This window comes from Syngnathus acus, chromosome 15 (assembly GCF_901709675.1).
Source record: "Syngnathus acus chromosome 15, fSynAcu1.2, whole genome shotgun sequence".
In the NCBI taxonomy this organism is placed as follows: Eukaryota; Metazoa; Chordata; class Actinopteri; order Syngnathiformes; family Syngnathidae; genus Syngnathus; species Syngnathus acus.
The window spans coordinates 133,638-148,215 of NC_051100.1; the positions used below are offsets into that span (position 1 = coordinate 133,638).

The window sequence follows — 14,578 nt, forward strand, 5'->3', positions numbered from 1 at the left end:
TGCGCTTGACCCTCTTTCTGCTTCCGTTTCACCCCCCCCCCCCCCCCGTCTTTTGAGGCTCTCGCTTCATGACTTGTCTTTTGAACTTTTCAGCCCAGTTGAAGGGAACAAAAGAAAACAAATCACATTGTCCTTTGAGGAATTTTTGTTTGTTTGCCGCTTTTCATGGCCTCTTTTTTTTTCCGCACCTCCTCATTCAGAATCCCAAGAAAGTCAATGGTTCCTTACATCCCAGTTTGACAAGTCAGGAGGATACATGCTAATCCCCTTAATCTAGCCTTTCTCTCACACACTGCCACAGGGAGCGAGGGGGCGCAGAGAGTAATCCTGTCGGAGAAACAATAGGATTAAGGGCCCGACCCTGTGAGCGACAATCATGCGTCCGCTGACTGATCTGCAAAGCAGGAGCCCCGACCACTCTCTAGAATGTGACTTTAGTTTGGTTTGGCGGCTCTGACAAGGATTGAGGTGAAGTAGGGGAGGGAGGGAGGGATGGTGGGGGGGTTTCCTTCTTTGAGGGGCTGTTGGAGGTCTGACAGGCATTTGGTCTCCTGAGCACCAGGGACCCAGGAATGACTGACAGGTGAAGTGGAAGCTAGGACTAGAGTTTATCCGTGGGGGTTGCGTGTGCACACTGTAAATAATACGGAAACTCTGAAACCATCGTTTTGGCTCAGCTACTACATAGATTTGCATTCGATATAATATGGATGGTTAGGCACATTAAGACCTGCAGTACTGAATGAATTAAGGCCTGCCTGACGGGCTTATGTCTCTTACTACTGTCTGCGCTTTTTAAAATGCTACCGTCCATTTTGCAAATTGCACAACAAACAGAAACAACACAAAACTTCAATCGTAAAGCCAGATTTCATTGGGCGATTTTGGCACGAGTTATTACATGAAGTTGTGTTATAGGAAACAATCACACCAATTTCGAGACGGACCGGTTACATATGAATGCGATTTTGGCACGAGTTATGACATGAAGTTGTGTTATATCACACCAATTTCGAGACGGACCGGTTACATCTGAATGCGCTTTCTTTTTTTTTACTCTAGAAAATTACAAAAATACAATACGTCATTGGTTGCGAGAGAGCAAAATGAGTGAGACAAATTTGCTGACGTACGCATTGTTTTTGAACGATTTTTCAGATCAAGTTATGATGGATGACTTGAGTAGGTCAGCTAAAGCAACCGCATGTACTTTACCTCGAGACCACTAGATGGCCATATGACTACAGTACAGTATAAACAGGGATTTGGCAGACTGGAACGAGTTTCTCTCAAGGTAAGTAGGGGGAAAAGCAGCTTGACAACTTCAAAAAAAAAAAAAAAGGTTCGAAATCTCCAACGGCCAAATACATCGAGTTGTCCCATCTCAAAGGAGCAGGCACTGGACTGTGTCTCTCTAGACGTGTGGCTCCAGACCTGCTCCATGTACGTTGCAGGGGATCACGAGTTTTAGTTGAGCCATTGATTTGATAGGAATCTCAAATGCCGAGCGATCCAATTGTCCACGCTATGTACAGTCGATTTGAATTTGGTGCAATTCAGAGAGCAGCAATTCAGTTGTACTTGACCTTTGGCCACCAAAGCCTGCAGCAGCCTTTGTAGTGTCAACCTCCAGGTGCACTATATATATATATATATCTGTGTGTGTGCGTGTAGAATCCCGCCAGGTCTGTGCAAATGCAAGCCGTCTCTCGTCGTACCTTTGCACAGCACCAAGTGGATTTGGGGGATCAAACATGCAAATCCCCCACGGTGTGTGATCTGAGGTGCTTGGGTCAAATGTACGTCCATGACTTTGTCAAGAGGATCGTGCGCCTTCACCTCTTCAAAGGCCTCTGATGCATTCACAAAGAAACGTTTGAGCTGTTTTCCTCACTCCCAAGCAGGCTGCGCCAGCCAGCGTTTGCATTTGACGGGCGTGTCGCGGTCCTTTGCCCCGGGGCTAACGGATGAACCTTCTTCCAGCGGGCTGCAGCACGCACGCATGCATGCATGCCTGCCTCTTATGGGCAACAAATGACTTTTCGATTGTTCTGTCCGTTCAGAAACTTTCCATGTCGTATCCATCCGTACGTGCCGACGCTTCCCTCCGAGAGGGCGGGCGGGAGAAAGGAGCCGGCTGCCGAGTTTGAATCGCCACGTCGCCCCGGCCGTTTCATCCCCAAATTGCTTCCACTGTGACTGACGGGAAGAGAACAAAAGCGACCAAGTGTGCTAAAAAGGCAGTATAAAAGGCATGCAAAGCAAGAAGACATTGGAAGTTTAAAGTGGACGCTTTATTTGGTGTCATCTGATGGTGATGACGTTGTGTCTGAAGTCTAATGAGTGGAGTGCAGTTGCCAGGGCTGCATAGAGGTGAGAGTTGCTGAAACGCAGGCAGTACACTGGGCTGCTCACAAGGTCCGAGCTCAACTGGAAAAACTGAAAAAGCAACATCTTCGTGAGAATGCTTTCAAATGATTCTTTTATGCTGTCACAATACCAACTTTTGGACTTCCGTACTATACATGGACCTGGAGACCGACCGGTAAGGTGCAAAAAAGAAACTTTTTCTTTTTTTATCATATGGTTCTTATGTTTTATTTTAAATTCAAAATATTACGATGTGGTTCATCACAAATAACATTTTAAACAAATCCTTTTTTTTATGATATGGTTTTCATTTTAAATTCAAAATATTAAGATACGGTTCATCAAAAAGAACATTTTAAACAAACACATGAAATAATGGCTGACTATGACATAAATGTAACAACACCTGTAAGCATTGAGTTTGCCTTTTGTCCCAGAGTCGAACGACACCATAGTAGGAGGACCCGCTGGCTATCATGTGATTTCCGTCCGTTTGCATGCAGTATAAGGCGCTGTCGTGGGGTTCCTCCCACTCCATGACGTTCTTCCTGTTGGTAACAAGAGCCACATTGAGATGCATTGAATTGAGGGGAAAAAAAAACTGCTTACATTCAAGTGAAGTACTTTATTCACAATAAAAGATAGCTTTGGTTATGCTGTTAGCTAACACGACAAATAAACGGTGCGTTTCGTTAAGATTTGTTCAGCCGTCGCTTGAAAAAGGTCCAGCCGAGCAGAACGTGCGGCCGACCTTCTTACGGCCGACACCATTTACTCGGTTCCACTGGCCGCTGGTTGGCAGGCACAGGACCCGCCGACTATTTGCATACAAGCAATGTTTCCCTTTTAAGCCGTTTTACAGCCAAACCGATTGCCGTCTCAGATTCACAAAACATAAGCAGGCTTTTGTTCGTCAGTAGGAATCGATCCTCCATTAGTGCACACGGCCTCATCAATAAGAGATTAAGAAACACCAAGTGCTAGACAGCCATGCACGCAAGCACACAGTGTGATAAATCACAGTGGACAGGAATAGAACATGTGGCACCTGCATACATACATAGACAGATAGACAGATAGATGTAGTGTGTGGTTGAATTTAGACTTTGATCAATAAACACGGTGGTGGGCCAATGTATAATTCATTGTGCGCTGTCAATTAGTTCATAATTCGCTATCATTGCTACTCAGCGAGCAAAACCCACTGCGGACTCACTTCACTCTCTTCGGAGAGGATTCAAAATGGTAGAAAGGAAATCAAAATAGGCTTTTTTTTCTTCTCGTAAACAGCATTCATGATGATGAGGCATACTGTATCTTCACACTGCACTGTGGATCAAATCCTTTGAAATGTCGCCGTGCATTCACCGAAGTTGAAATTTGCAGCCGACCTGAAGCTCCGAGCCGCTCGGGAGCCGCTCGGGAGCCGCTCGGGAGCCGCTCGGGAGCCGCTCGCTCGCCGCTCGCTCGCCGCTCGCTCGCCGCTCGCTCGCCGCTCGGGAGCCGCTCGGGAGCCGCTCGGGAGCCGCTCGGGAGCCGCTCGGGAGCCACTCGCTCGCTCGCTCGCTCGGGATGCCGCTTAAGGTGGACTCGATTCATTATTGATACGGAAAGAGGTCGCCCCTCTTGAAATGTACAGCCCGGCCCAGCCCAGCCCAGCCCAGCCAGCCCTACCCTTTTGTAAATCCCCTGAGTGATTGGCCAATCAGATCATATTAGATGGACTCCAGTGAAGCCCATTAGCCCAAAATTGAGCGAGCGGCAGAGTAACCACTGCCGTCCCGAGCGGCCCCCCGATTCATTGACTCGACTTCCAGAACAAGTGTTTTCATCACAACTTGAAATGAGAAAAAAAGACGGGAAACGTCGAAATACAGTACTTTCAACACTTTCCACTCACCGCCGACTTAGGCGAAGATCCCAGAGTCGAATAAATGTGTCGTAGCCACAGGTGAAGAGGTGAAAAGGGCTCTCAAACAGCATATCCAACACACCGGCCCCTCGACGGAACTCTGAACCCAGACTGCCCATACACTCGGACCTGGAGACAAGCAAAGGAGGAGGAGAGTGGTCTGGTTGGATTCGCCAAAGTAGGAATGATGAGCCGCGTCTCAAATGCGACCGCGGTGAGGCTGGAAAGCTAAAGATGCTAATTGCTGAAACGGAGAACACCAACGGCCGGCCGGCCGGCCCTCTGTTTGTGTCAAATAAAAATCCACAGTGCTTACAGAAAAAGAATAAAACAATGAAAAGCACACATCGCATCATTGCGGTGTGTAGCATACGGACCGATAGGCAAGCACGTTACACGTGAAGCCAATTAAGAGCATCTTCACCAATCATCTTGATGTTGCGTGGAATTGGTCAGAGGTCTATGGGAGCCCAAAGTCACGTGTTGCATAGTGAACGCAGATGGGACACAAAGTACAAGTAAGTAAGGGCAACTTCTGATGAGTGTTTTTCTAGGCTGCTGTGGCGTGACCTGCCTGCGTGTGAGCGAGTGCAGCAGCACGCTCAGCAGCAGCATGCTCAGCAGCAGCACGCTCAGCAGCAGCATGCTCAGCAGCAGCATGCTCAGCAGCAGCATGCTCAGCAGCAGCAGCAGCAGCAGCAGCAGCAGCAGCAGCAGCAGCAGCAGGAGCAGCAGCAGCAGCAGCAGCAGCAGCAGCAGCAGCAGCAGCAGCAGCAGCAGCACCACCAGCAGCAGCACCACCAGCAGCACCACCACCACCAGCAGCAGCACCACCAGCAGCAGCAACATGTGCAGCAGCATGCTCAGCAGCATGCTCTTGTGATCACAGCTCTGTAGAGCTGGCTTGCTGGCTCGCTGGGTGCAGGTCTCTTGATTATTGGAGAATAACCTGCACTCAGCAGTGCGTATTATTGCATTCTAACTGTCTCTTTGTTGCCATTTAATACCCTGCGTGACCGTGACTGTGAGTGTGTGAGACGTTCACACATTTGATACCTGGCCCATAGCAACCATTTAAAGAGGTCTGCTAGCCTTGGTGACTGACTAAGCAGCCGCCCCCGCCGCGCCCCGCCCCTTCCCCTCCTCTGTGAAGCTCAATCCAGAGGCCAGCTCTGTGTGGTAATCCCTGGTCTTGACCCCAGGGGGCCACCTTATTGGACCAGGACCTTCTCGGTAGGGCGCCTTATTGGCCCAGAGCTTTCTCATTGCCCAGCTCTGGTGACAAAGTCTTAGCCAATGGGGAGTCCCTCATTTGGAGCCCGTGGGGTACTGACCCCTCATTTTCTCCTGAACACAAAAAGCAAGCAGTTTAGCATGGCGCCAAAAAAACAAGCAGCAAGCCAAAGAATGAATGACCAACATGTCAAATAATGACTTCTTATCCAAGACCTTAACACCAGAGAGATGACATATTCAAACTCTGTCAATCACAAAACTTTATTGCTGCTGCTACGGCACACAACTTCAGAAGTACGTAGCTACCAGTGTGTGCCATTTGTGATGCGGGTTTTGCGCTTGCTTTTTTTTCTTCTATAAACAACAACCCCCGTAGCATTTCAAACGCTACGCTCGGCAGGGGCTCCCCGACCCCCGCCTTACGGCCATTGCAAAGTACTGTTGTTGATGTAGACCAATATTAGCTGTTGGGGTGGAGCTTGCAGTGGAGGGAAGGGGAGGGGAGGGATGGGATGGGGAGCCTTCGCGGCGGCGGCGGCAAACAGCAAGCACGTCTTGCGTCACGTTGCCCAAAACGTCAACTGTTTATTTCACTGGGAAATTGGAAGATTAGCCAAAGAAATGGCTGGCTGGCTGGCTGGCTGGCTGGCTGGCTGGCTGGCAGGCAGGCAGGCAGGCAGGCAGGCAGGCAGGCAGGCAGGCAGGCAGGCAGGCAGGCAGGCAGGCAGGCAGCCAGGCAGCCAGGCAGGCAGGCAGCCAGGCAGCCAGGCAGGCAGGGTTGAAAATCGATGGATAAAGTGGTGACGCCCATGTTTGTTCTTTGTCCACCTAACTAGGAGCCAGTGCTTTTGCATCAATAAACACTATTAGGGCTTGCCGCTAAACGTAAATGATTATGTCTGTGTATGTTCTTCTGTGGGTTTTTAGCTTGTATTTTTTTTAAATTTTATTCTATTTATTTTTTTATCTCATGCGCTGATCGGTTGGCACTTTTTAAATTTCGCTGTACATGTGTGACAATGACAATAAAGATCGATCGATCTATCTATCTATCTATCTATCTATCTATCTATCTATCTATCTATCTATCTATCTATCTATCTATCTATCTATCTATCTATCTATCTATCTATCTATCTATCTATCTATCTATCTATCTATCTATCTATCTATCTATCTATCTATCTATCTATCTATCTATCTATCTATTGAGCAGTTGATGCTTGGGCACAGGCCCTATACCTTGTTGTTCTTGCTGTCTTTCTAATGCTGCAACTATTGAGCCTCATGAACACCAAGACTAGGAGTCAAGCATAGTAGAAAAGTCAATCCACATAACCATCAATCAAAGCAACCATAACTGTGTGTTATTCACCCAATTTTACGCTACACCAATGAATCTTTTAGTTACGAGGATTAAGCACATGTGGCAGCGTATTTTGGCTTGCGACGTGTTATTGATCCCAAAATAATGAATTCATCGCAATGCCTCTGCTAAACTTAGACATTCCTTTGTTAGAGGGGAAATGAGCAAAAAATGAAAAAGCACTTTGTAAAGTGGCTCCTAAAAGTGGGAATAGGAGTGTGTGTGTGTGTGTGTGTGTGTGTGTGTGTGTATAGTCACAGAGTGCGATTGTCACGAGGGGCTCTCTGTCCCCATTTAAGCCTGTCCACTCTCACTGCAGGAGCCAGCGCGCTATTAAGGGCCACACACAGCTTGTGAAAGGAGAAATCATTAATGAATTGTCAAAGGAAAAAAAGCTAAGGGCATTATCTGCTGCTGCTGCTGCTGCTGCTGTGTCATTAAAAGCACTGTCTGCATGTGCTCGGAGGCTACGTTAAAGCTGAGGCAGAGAAGCGTGGGGAGCCACGGCCATACAACAAGTCAAAAGCTGTCTGACAAGTAGGGAATGGCGGCCCGGCCCGGCCCGGCCCGGCCCGGCCCGGCTCTGCTCTGCTTTGCCCTGCTCTGCCTGCCTGCCTGCTGAGGTTTTGACTCACTAAAACAAACAGGGGGGCTTCCCAACTGGTTTCATGTCCGCCCAATTCATACCAAAGACTATAAAAATGGGACCCATTGCCTCCCTGCTTGGCACTCGGCATTAAGGGTTGGAATTGGGGGGTTAGATCGCCAAATGATTCCCGGGCGCGGCACCGCTGCTGCTCACCGCTCCCTTCGGGAATGGGTTAAATGCAGAGACAAATTTCACCACACCCAGATGTGTGTGTGAGACAATCATTGGGTCTTTACCTTTTTTTAGCCTGCACCTCTCAGGTCCAAACATCAGGAATGCAATCGGTGCACCCACCAATGACGCTTGCGGCTCACAGGTTCTTTCATTGTCCACATTACTGATGAAGGATGAGCAATTTCAAAAAAGGAAGGACTGAGGTCGGAAGGAAGTCATCAAAATGTTTTTGAAGTAATCAGGTTGTTTTTGTGACCACCTTTCTTTCTTTCTTTCTTTCTTTCTTTCTTTCTTTCTTTCTTTCTTTCTTTCTTTCTTTCTTTCTTTCTGTAGCAACGTTCTGCTAAACGAGGGTCCTTTCTTCCTTCTCCTATTTCAAGCCCTCGGCATATTGTTAGTCGCGTTGTCTGCTTTAATCTGAGCGGGTAAAGCTGGGATTTACACGGATGGATACGTTTTAAGGCGTGCCTTTCGCACACACACACACACACACACACACACACACACACACACACACACACACACACACACACACACACATGCAGGAATTTTGCAATTGAAACAGCGCGACAACTTCAAGTCATCAAGTTAACGTGGACTCAAAACAAAGGGAATTGCCAATAAGACCACAGAGTTGGGCCTTTTCTAACACAAATACGTATTGGCTGTTGTCATAGGTTCTGAGGGCTGATGTTTGTCGTGTGTTAGATTCCACTCGTGTCGGCTGTCGGCGCCATTACTTTACCGTTCAACGTCCCAGATGCGAAGAGGGGAGAGGTTCTCACAACAAGCCGTACCCGTTACAAAGGAGCTGCACACAGAGAGAGAAATTTTTCAATATGACAACCATCACCCCACGTTAACATTTCATCATGGAAAAAAAAAAAAAAGCCTTAGTAGCAGCAGACCTGGGAGGAGCATTTGAGGGGGGGGGGGAAAAAAAAAAAAAGCAAACAAACAATCTCACTCAGCGTCTGAGAGACAGGGCCCAAGAAGAAGATGGCGGGCGGCAGCTGTCAAGCCCGTTAGGCGACATGGCGAGGCCCTGCTAGGTAATTAGTGTTGGCTAAACTCATTTAGGGCCCAAAGGGGTGGGTGGCTTGGCTTGGCTGGGGTGAGGCCTGCCTGGAGCGGTAAGCAGGGCGGCTGACCTCTGACCCTGCTGACATAAGATACAATAGGGTTATGGTCACAATCACTATCTGGATCCTATTACTCTCTATTAGTCACCCCTCAATGGGTGATGGCACCCCACTTTTACATGTGTGCCCAAAACTCAGCCGCCAACAGGCCTGCCTGCCTGCCTGATCAGAGCTTGCTGATATTACAGCTGCTAAGGGGTCAGGCCAGGCAGGTGTCCATCCTAAACACACACACGCAATATGTGTCCACCATCCCTTCACAATCTCCACTGGCGTGGCGTTTGGGTCAGCTCATCCCAAGCAAGACACCTGCCTTGGACCAAAATATGACTCACCTCTGACATATCAAATATTTGGATCTGGGTTCAAGGGGCGCTTCAACTTTGTCTTTCCACTCTCCCAAGTCCAATCTCCTCCGTCGCTTGCTAATTTGTTGCGATTGACCCCGCCCGCCCGGCCGGCCGGCCGGCTAACGTGTATCCACTTTGTGCTTTTATCTGCTTTGTAAATATGTCGCAGCTAAAAGGGTTAGGTACGATGCACAGGGGGAGACAATGGCTGCAAGTGACCCCTGACTGTTGGACACCAGCCAACAAACATGCACAAACCCTCAACACTTTATGTCCTTCCAACCCCCCCACCCCACAGATATGAAATGGCATACATATGCACATCGGGGCAAAATTGTTGTGTTAAAGAATTAAAAGCTGTGAAAATCAGGCCTTGATCAGATCCAGAACATTAGCAAGCCTCCTGTATCTTTTGTATTTGCTCCATTTTTGCATCACCCGTGGTTTTTTTGTTTGTTTTTTCATATTTGGAATGATTTTGTCACTTTAAAGGCAACATTTGCAAACATACTGTATCTGGTTAAGTTAACTTGGAATGAGGACTTAAACATACATTACTAAGCATATTACTATTTCACATTGTCATAAGAAGACCTTTTTTTTGTTTTAATACAAGGGTTGGGCAACTTTCTCCGAGTGTCCACGCACATCCACATTACACTTGTCACTCCCGCACGGGCACACTTGCATGCACACGGCGGTCAAGCCTCATCAGCCTGGGCCTTTTGCCTCGTGTTTGTGTAGAAGGTCAGCAAGACATTCCTCAAGCGGACGGACGGACGGACGGACGGACGGCTTTGACGTTTCAAACGAAGGCAGGAATGTCCGCCGTCGCGTCAGGGTTTCTTCGAGGTTCCTCAAACAAATTGTCAAGACAAACATCTGGCCAACACCTTGAACCAATCCTGACGAGAATAGCTGCCTTTGAGACAAACCCAAGTGTTGAGTTGGATTGGAGATGTCATGGGAATTCAACTTTGCATACATACTAGAACGGTCTTATTTTGTCGGTGCTTGGCCGTCCGTCTCTGCGCAAACTATCTGTGAGAATGCTCAATCAAGTGTGTCTCTCTTCATGCATGCGTTGAAGTAATTTAAGGTGAGTGTGTGTGTGTGTGTGTGTGTGTGTGTGTGTAATGAGGGGCTTCAGCGTGAGCCGTGATTATTCTCCCCTCCTGCCGTGTGCATCTTGCTTTTAGCCTGTGGGAACGAACGCACATTGTGGCTGGCCCCTTATGGCATTGTTGCGGCCTCTCTCTTTTCTTCTTCCTCTTTTTTTGAACTAATTGAATTCTTGACTCCTGAACCGCAGGGATGGCCGGCCGGCAATGAGAAAGACGTGAATTTCAGGCTTTGAGTGGGGGGCAGAGCAGTGGGGGTGAAATTGGAGTGTGTGGGGCTGCTGGTGCTGCTGGTGGCTGGCTGGCTGGCTGGCTGGCTGGGGGGTGCACTCATACAAGAAGGCACACCCGGCCTGGCTGGCTGGCTGGGTGGCTGGGTGGCTGGGTGGCTGCTGTGGCGTCAGCCTGTACTTTGATAGCAAATGTCAAAGGTCATCCCCCCCGGCCGGCGGCGGTGAGAAAGTGGCAAATAGCTGACGGTTTATCCAACAATCATTTTCTTCTTTTAAAATGTTCAAAAGCGCTTTTGGCCCCTGCGAGATCTTTGTAGTTGTGCTTGAGGAATTCGAGACAAAACAATCCCCTCCCCTCCCTGTTTCCAAGTCTCTTCAGGGTAGCTTCTCCCTTCACTGGCTCCTGCCCAGGCCAGGCCCCCTTTTCTTTTTTTCCTACACTAATGGTCAGTGTTGCATGCATGCATCCCACCCCACAGCAAAGGCAGCCACACAAACTCAAAATCGGGCCAGCGCCTTGTTTGGCAGGAATGTGTGTGTGTGTGTGTGTGTGTGTGTGTGTGTGTGTGTGTGTGTGTGTGTGTGTGTGTGTAGGGGGGGGGGGCAGACCTAATTGGATTTCAGCGACTACACCATCAAAGGCAAACTAACAAATAATGGCTTTCCCGTTGGGTGTGAGTCACTGATGAATCTGCATGCACAATATCCAATTTGCAAATTGGGCCCTCAGATGCTCTGACGAGATCAAGAAAACAGCCAGCGCTACACTCACGGAACAAGAAGTGTCGCAAATGGTCAATGTGCTTATGTTGAGCAATTTTGCCTGGCTCTTGCTTTCTTTTGGAAGCAAGCATCTCACACCCCATGTTTACTATCGGATGGATGGATGGATGGATGGATGGATGGATGGATGGATGGATGGATGGATGGATGGATGGATGGATGGATGGGTGGATGGGTGGATGGGTGGATGGGCGGGCGGGTGGGCGGGTGGGTGGATGGGTGGATGGCGATGCACATTTCCCATTGTGTTAAATTGAGACAAAGCAAACTGAAGGAAACGATTGCATGTTTTTGCCAGCTGCATATGGCATGGCTCAATATCGCGTTATCGTTATTTTGTCGCTATATCGTGCCACCCTATAGTTCAATTAAAACAAAAAAGCAATAAAGCAGCAGCAGCAGCAGCAGCAGCAGCAGCAGAGCCTCGTCTAACACTAATCAGTGGAAAAGGGATTGCGAAGGCGCATCGGGGTTTAAGAGATGCGGGCGGGCGGGAGACCATCACGCACACACCTGCCTTGATAAGTCAACTTGGCTACAAGAAAGCCGCACTGACAAAGCTTCAGTTCATATACGTCGGAAAAATAAACACGGGGATTAAGCAAGTGGGAGGAGGAGGAAGCCAGCCAGCCAGCCAGCCAGCCAGCCAGCCAGCCAGCCAGCCAGCCAGCCAGCCAGCCAGCCAGCCAGCCAGCCAGCCAGCCAGCCAGCCACCCAGCCAGCCAGCCAGCCAGCCATCCTGCCAGCCACCCAGCCAGCCAGCCAGCCAGCCAGCCAGCCAGCCAGCCAGCCATCCTGCCAGCCAGCCAGCCTGCCAGCCAGCCTGCGTGTGCAATACAGTCTGCAGATGATCACAAACAGCCTTTTCCGGTGCAAATTGTTCATACCTTAGTGTCGGGTTAATTGCAACAGACCAGACTCTGTCATACAGGGGAATGCTGTCTCGGGGGCAGCTGGAGGCCAATGTCCAGATCTACACAAGGAAGGAAGTCAAGTCACAGCCAAACTTTGGAATGGATCATCCATGGTGAAACCTTAATGACAATTACTGCATAATAACAAAAAAGAAAAAAAAGAAACTGAATGGTGACCTTGGTTGTTTGATCTCTAGATCCACTGATGATGAGTTGGTTTTTGGAGTCAATGCAGTTGACTTCCTGATTATGACCAAATAACTTCCTTGGGCTCTCACTTCTTCTACTGTGGACCACAATCTTGCCATCACTGAAATAGACAAAAAAGGAGTTATGATGAGGCGAGCTGAAGGAATACATATTTCATGCCATGCCATGCCACGCCACGCCACGCCACGCCACGCCACGCCACGCCACGCCGCTACCTTCCACCACTGATGAGGTGCGTGTCCGTGAGAACAAATCTGCAGACGTCTGCCCGGTGGCCAGAGTAGATTTTGATTGGCTTACGCCAAATCTTCTTGCAGTCTTGGCGCAGAGGGTAGGCTTGAATTTCGCCAGCTTGAGACAAAAATAGTGTGTCCCCATCCAGCTGCAACCACGGCAACAATCTATGGAAATATTTCAATGGAAAGTTAGTCAAGTAACACTGTGCATCTCCTTTTGGAAATGAGAAGAAGTGGCCACGGTGATCAGCGATTGGTCTCCCACTTCCAAATGCATAGCTCTAACAATCTGTATCTTCAAAATGAAAAGACATGTATCCAAATGCAGAAGCTCTATGTTCTAATGTTCATTGTTTAACATCAACATTGGGTAAATATGATTCCATACTTTGGTTTCCATTTCAAAGGCGTAGTCCTTTTACACACTCCATGGCACCAGTTTTGAGCAATCTTCACTCGCTCCTTAAGCAGGATATGGGGATAACTGCGGCGGAAATGACACTGACAGATTATTGTGGATCATCACATAACATATAAGTGACAGTGTCATTCAAATTCATCTATCCATCCATTTGGTGAAGCGCTTCTCCTCAGGTGGGGCAGGAGGCGTGGGACACCCTCAACTGGTCACCAGCCCAACGCAGGGCACACACACACGCACGCACGCACACGGAGAAGCATCCACACTCGCACCTACGGGCAATTGGGAGCGCTCAATCAGGCTAGCCCGCATGTCTTTGGAATGCGGGAGGAAACCGGAGTACCCGAAGAAGACCCACGCACGCAAATTCCACAGAGGAACGCCCGAGCAGGAATCAAACGTCTCAACGGTGAGGCAACGTGCTAAACAGTGCATTAGCCTTGAGAATAGACAGAGGTGGGGGCTGCCTGCTGACGCTTTGGCTAATGATTGGAGAGCTTCAGCGTGGTGAACACACTATTTGAGTTATTTCATTTCTCCTTCTCATGTAGCGTATGGATAGTTCACTGTAGTGGCAATTGAAATCCCAAAAAACAGTGTCCACATTTCAGGCGGATTCTCAATTTTGACACGGCTTGGAGAGGGGCTTTGATCATAACTTGAAGGGTACGTGTCAGACAAATACCAGGACTTGTGTCACAAACTATTTATTTGAAAACTCAAATACACATGATGACTACTTTCACTCCCCTTCACTGTGGGCCAGCCAGCAGATCAACCTGCAGGCTACAAAGTGATTCTACTTGATTCAGGGAGCATGAAGAGGCTTAAGAGGCAGAACAACGGGATGGAAGCTGCCCACCAAGGTGGCGGGAGGGAGGGAGGGAGGTAGGGAGCAAGCTCCCGCCGCCGCCGCCTCACACGACCCCAGAGTGCATGCCTCCTTCAAAGTAGCTGAGTGTGTACTTAGCAAGTACAGCGAAAGAGTACGTACTTGACACAGCCGCTCGCTCGCTCTCTCGCTCGGGTAGCAAGCTTGTGCTAATGCTAAGTTAAATACTACACAGCACGCTCGCGTGACTTAGCTTACATGTCTGTCCAGTATCGAGTAATTCCAGTATTTAACAAGCCTTTGGCGATCTTCTTCCACACCACATCACGGCTTACAATGTGCCAAATGACTTTAGAAACCTGAGAGAGACGACTCAGTGTTTGACAGTCCAAATAAGACAGTATGTGATACAAAACATCCTCTGGTAGCTGAAAGAGGAGCATGCTTCAAACGCACACGACGGAGTACACACAACTAACTGCACGCTGTAACACAACCGGCCATTTTGGTGAAAAGAATTATACGAGCGGTCGGTGATGAACGGGGAAAAAGACGGCGGCAGGCTAGCAGCCCATTCACTTCATGTAAAGTTCCCCGTGGTGTTTGGATGGCGACGGCGTGACGTATGA

The 14,578-nt window shown here is 48.7% G+C and overlaps 2 protein-coding genes across 6 annotated transcripts in view; both read right to left on the reverse strand.

The window, feature by feature from the left end:
• borcs7 (BLOC-1 related complex subunit 7) overlaps positions 1 to 10,691 on the reverse strand; it is a 25,140-nt gene extending 14,449 nt beyond the window's left edge. The window contains exon 1 of one of the 3 annotated variants that reach the window (XM_037270873.1): positions 10,674 to 10,691. The gene's annotated coding sequence lies outside the window, so the exon portion shown is untranslated. Of the gene's footprint in view, positions 1 to 6,158; positions 6,205 to 10,673 lie in introns of those variants that run through there. The other 2 variants (XM_037270872.1, XM_037270874.1) reach the window with 2 other exon arrangements.
• fbxw4 (F-box and WD repeat domain containing 4) lies at positions 2,276 to 14,578 on the reverse strand. 3 transcript variants are annotated; one of them, XM_037270861.1, is made up of 9 exons: positions 14,208 to 14,577; positions 13,085 to 13,180; positions 12,676 to 12,861; positions 12,428 to 12,560; positions 12,224 to 12,309; positions 8,453 to 8,518; positions 4,271 to 4,411; positions 2,777 to 2,918; positions 2,276 to 2,439 (listed from the first exon to the last, which is right to left on the reverse strand). In XM_037270861.1, the coding sequence occupies exons 1-9, from the start codon at positions 14,390 to 14,392 to the stop codon at positions 2,305 to 2,307; spliced, it is 1,170 nt and encodes a 389-aa protein (XP_037126756.1). In that variant the 5' UTR covers positions 14,393 to 14,577; the 3' UTR covers positions 2,276 to 2,304. The 3 variants fall into 3 exon arrangements, with proteins under 3 accessions (XP_037126756.1, XP_037126758.1, XP_037126757.1); XM_037270863.1 differs by lacking the exon at positions 13,085 to 13,180 and having other exon boundaries at positions 14,208 to 14,578; XM_037270862.1 differs by lacking the exon at positions 8,453 to 8,518 and having other exon boundaries at positions 14,208 to 14,578.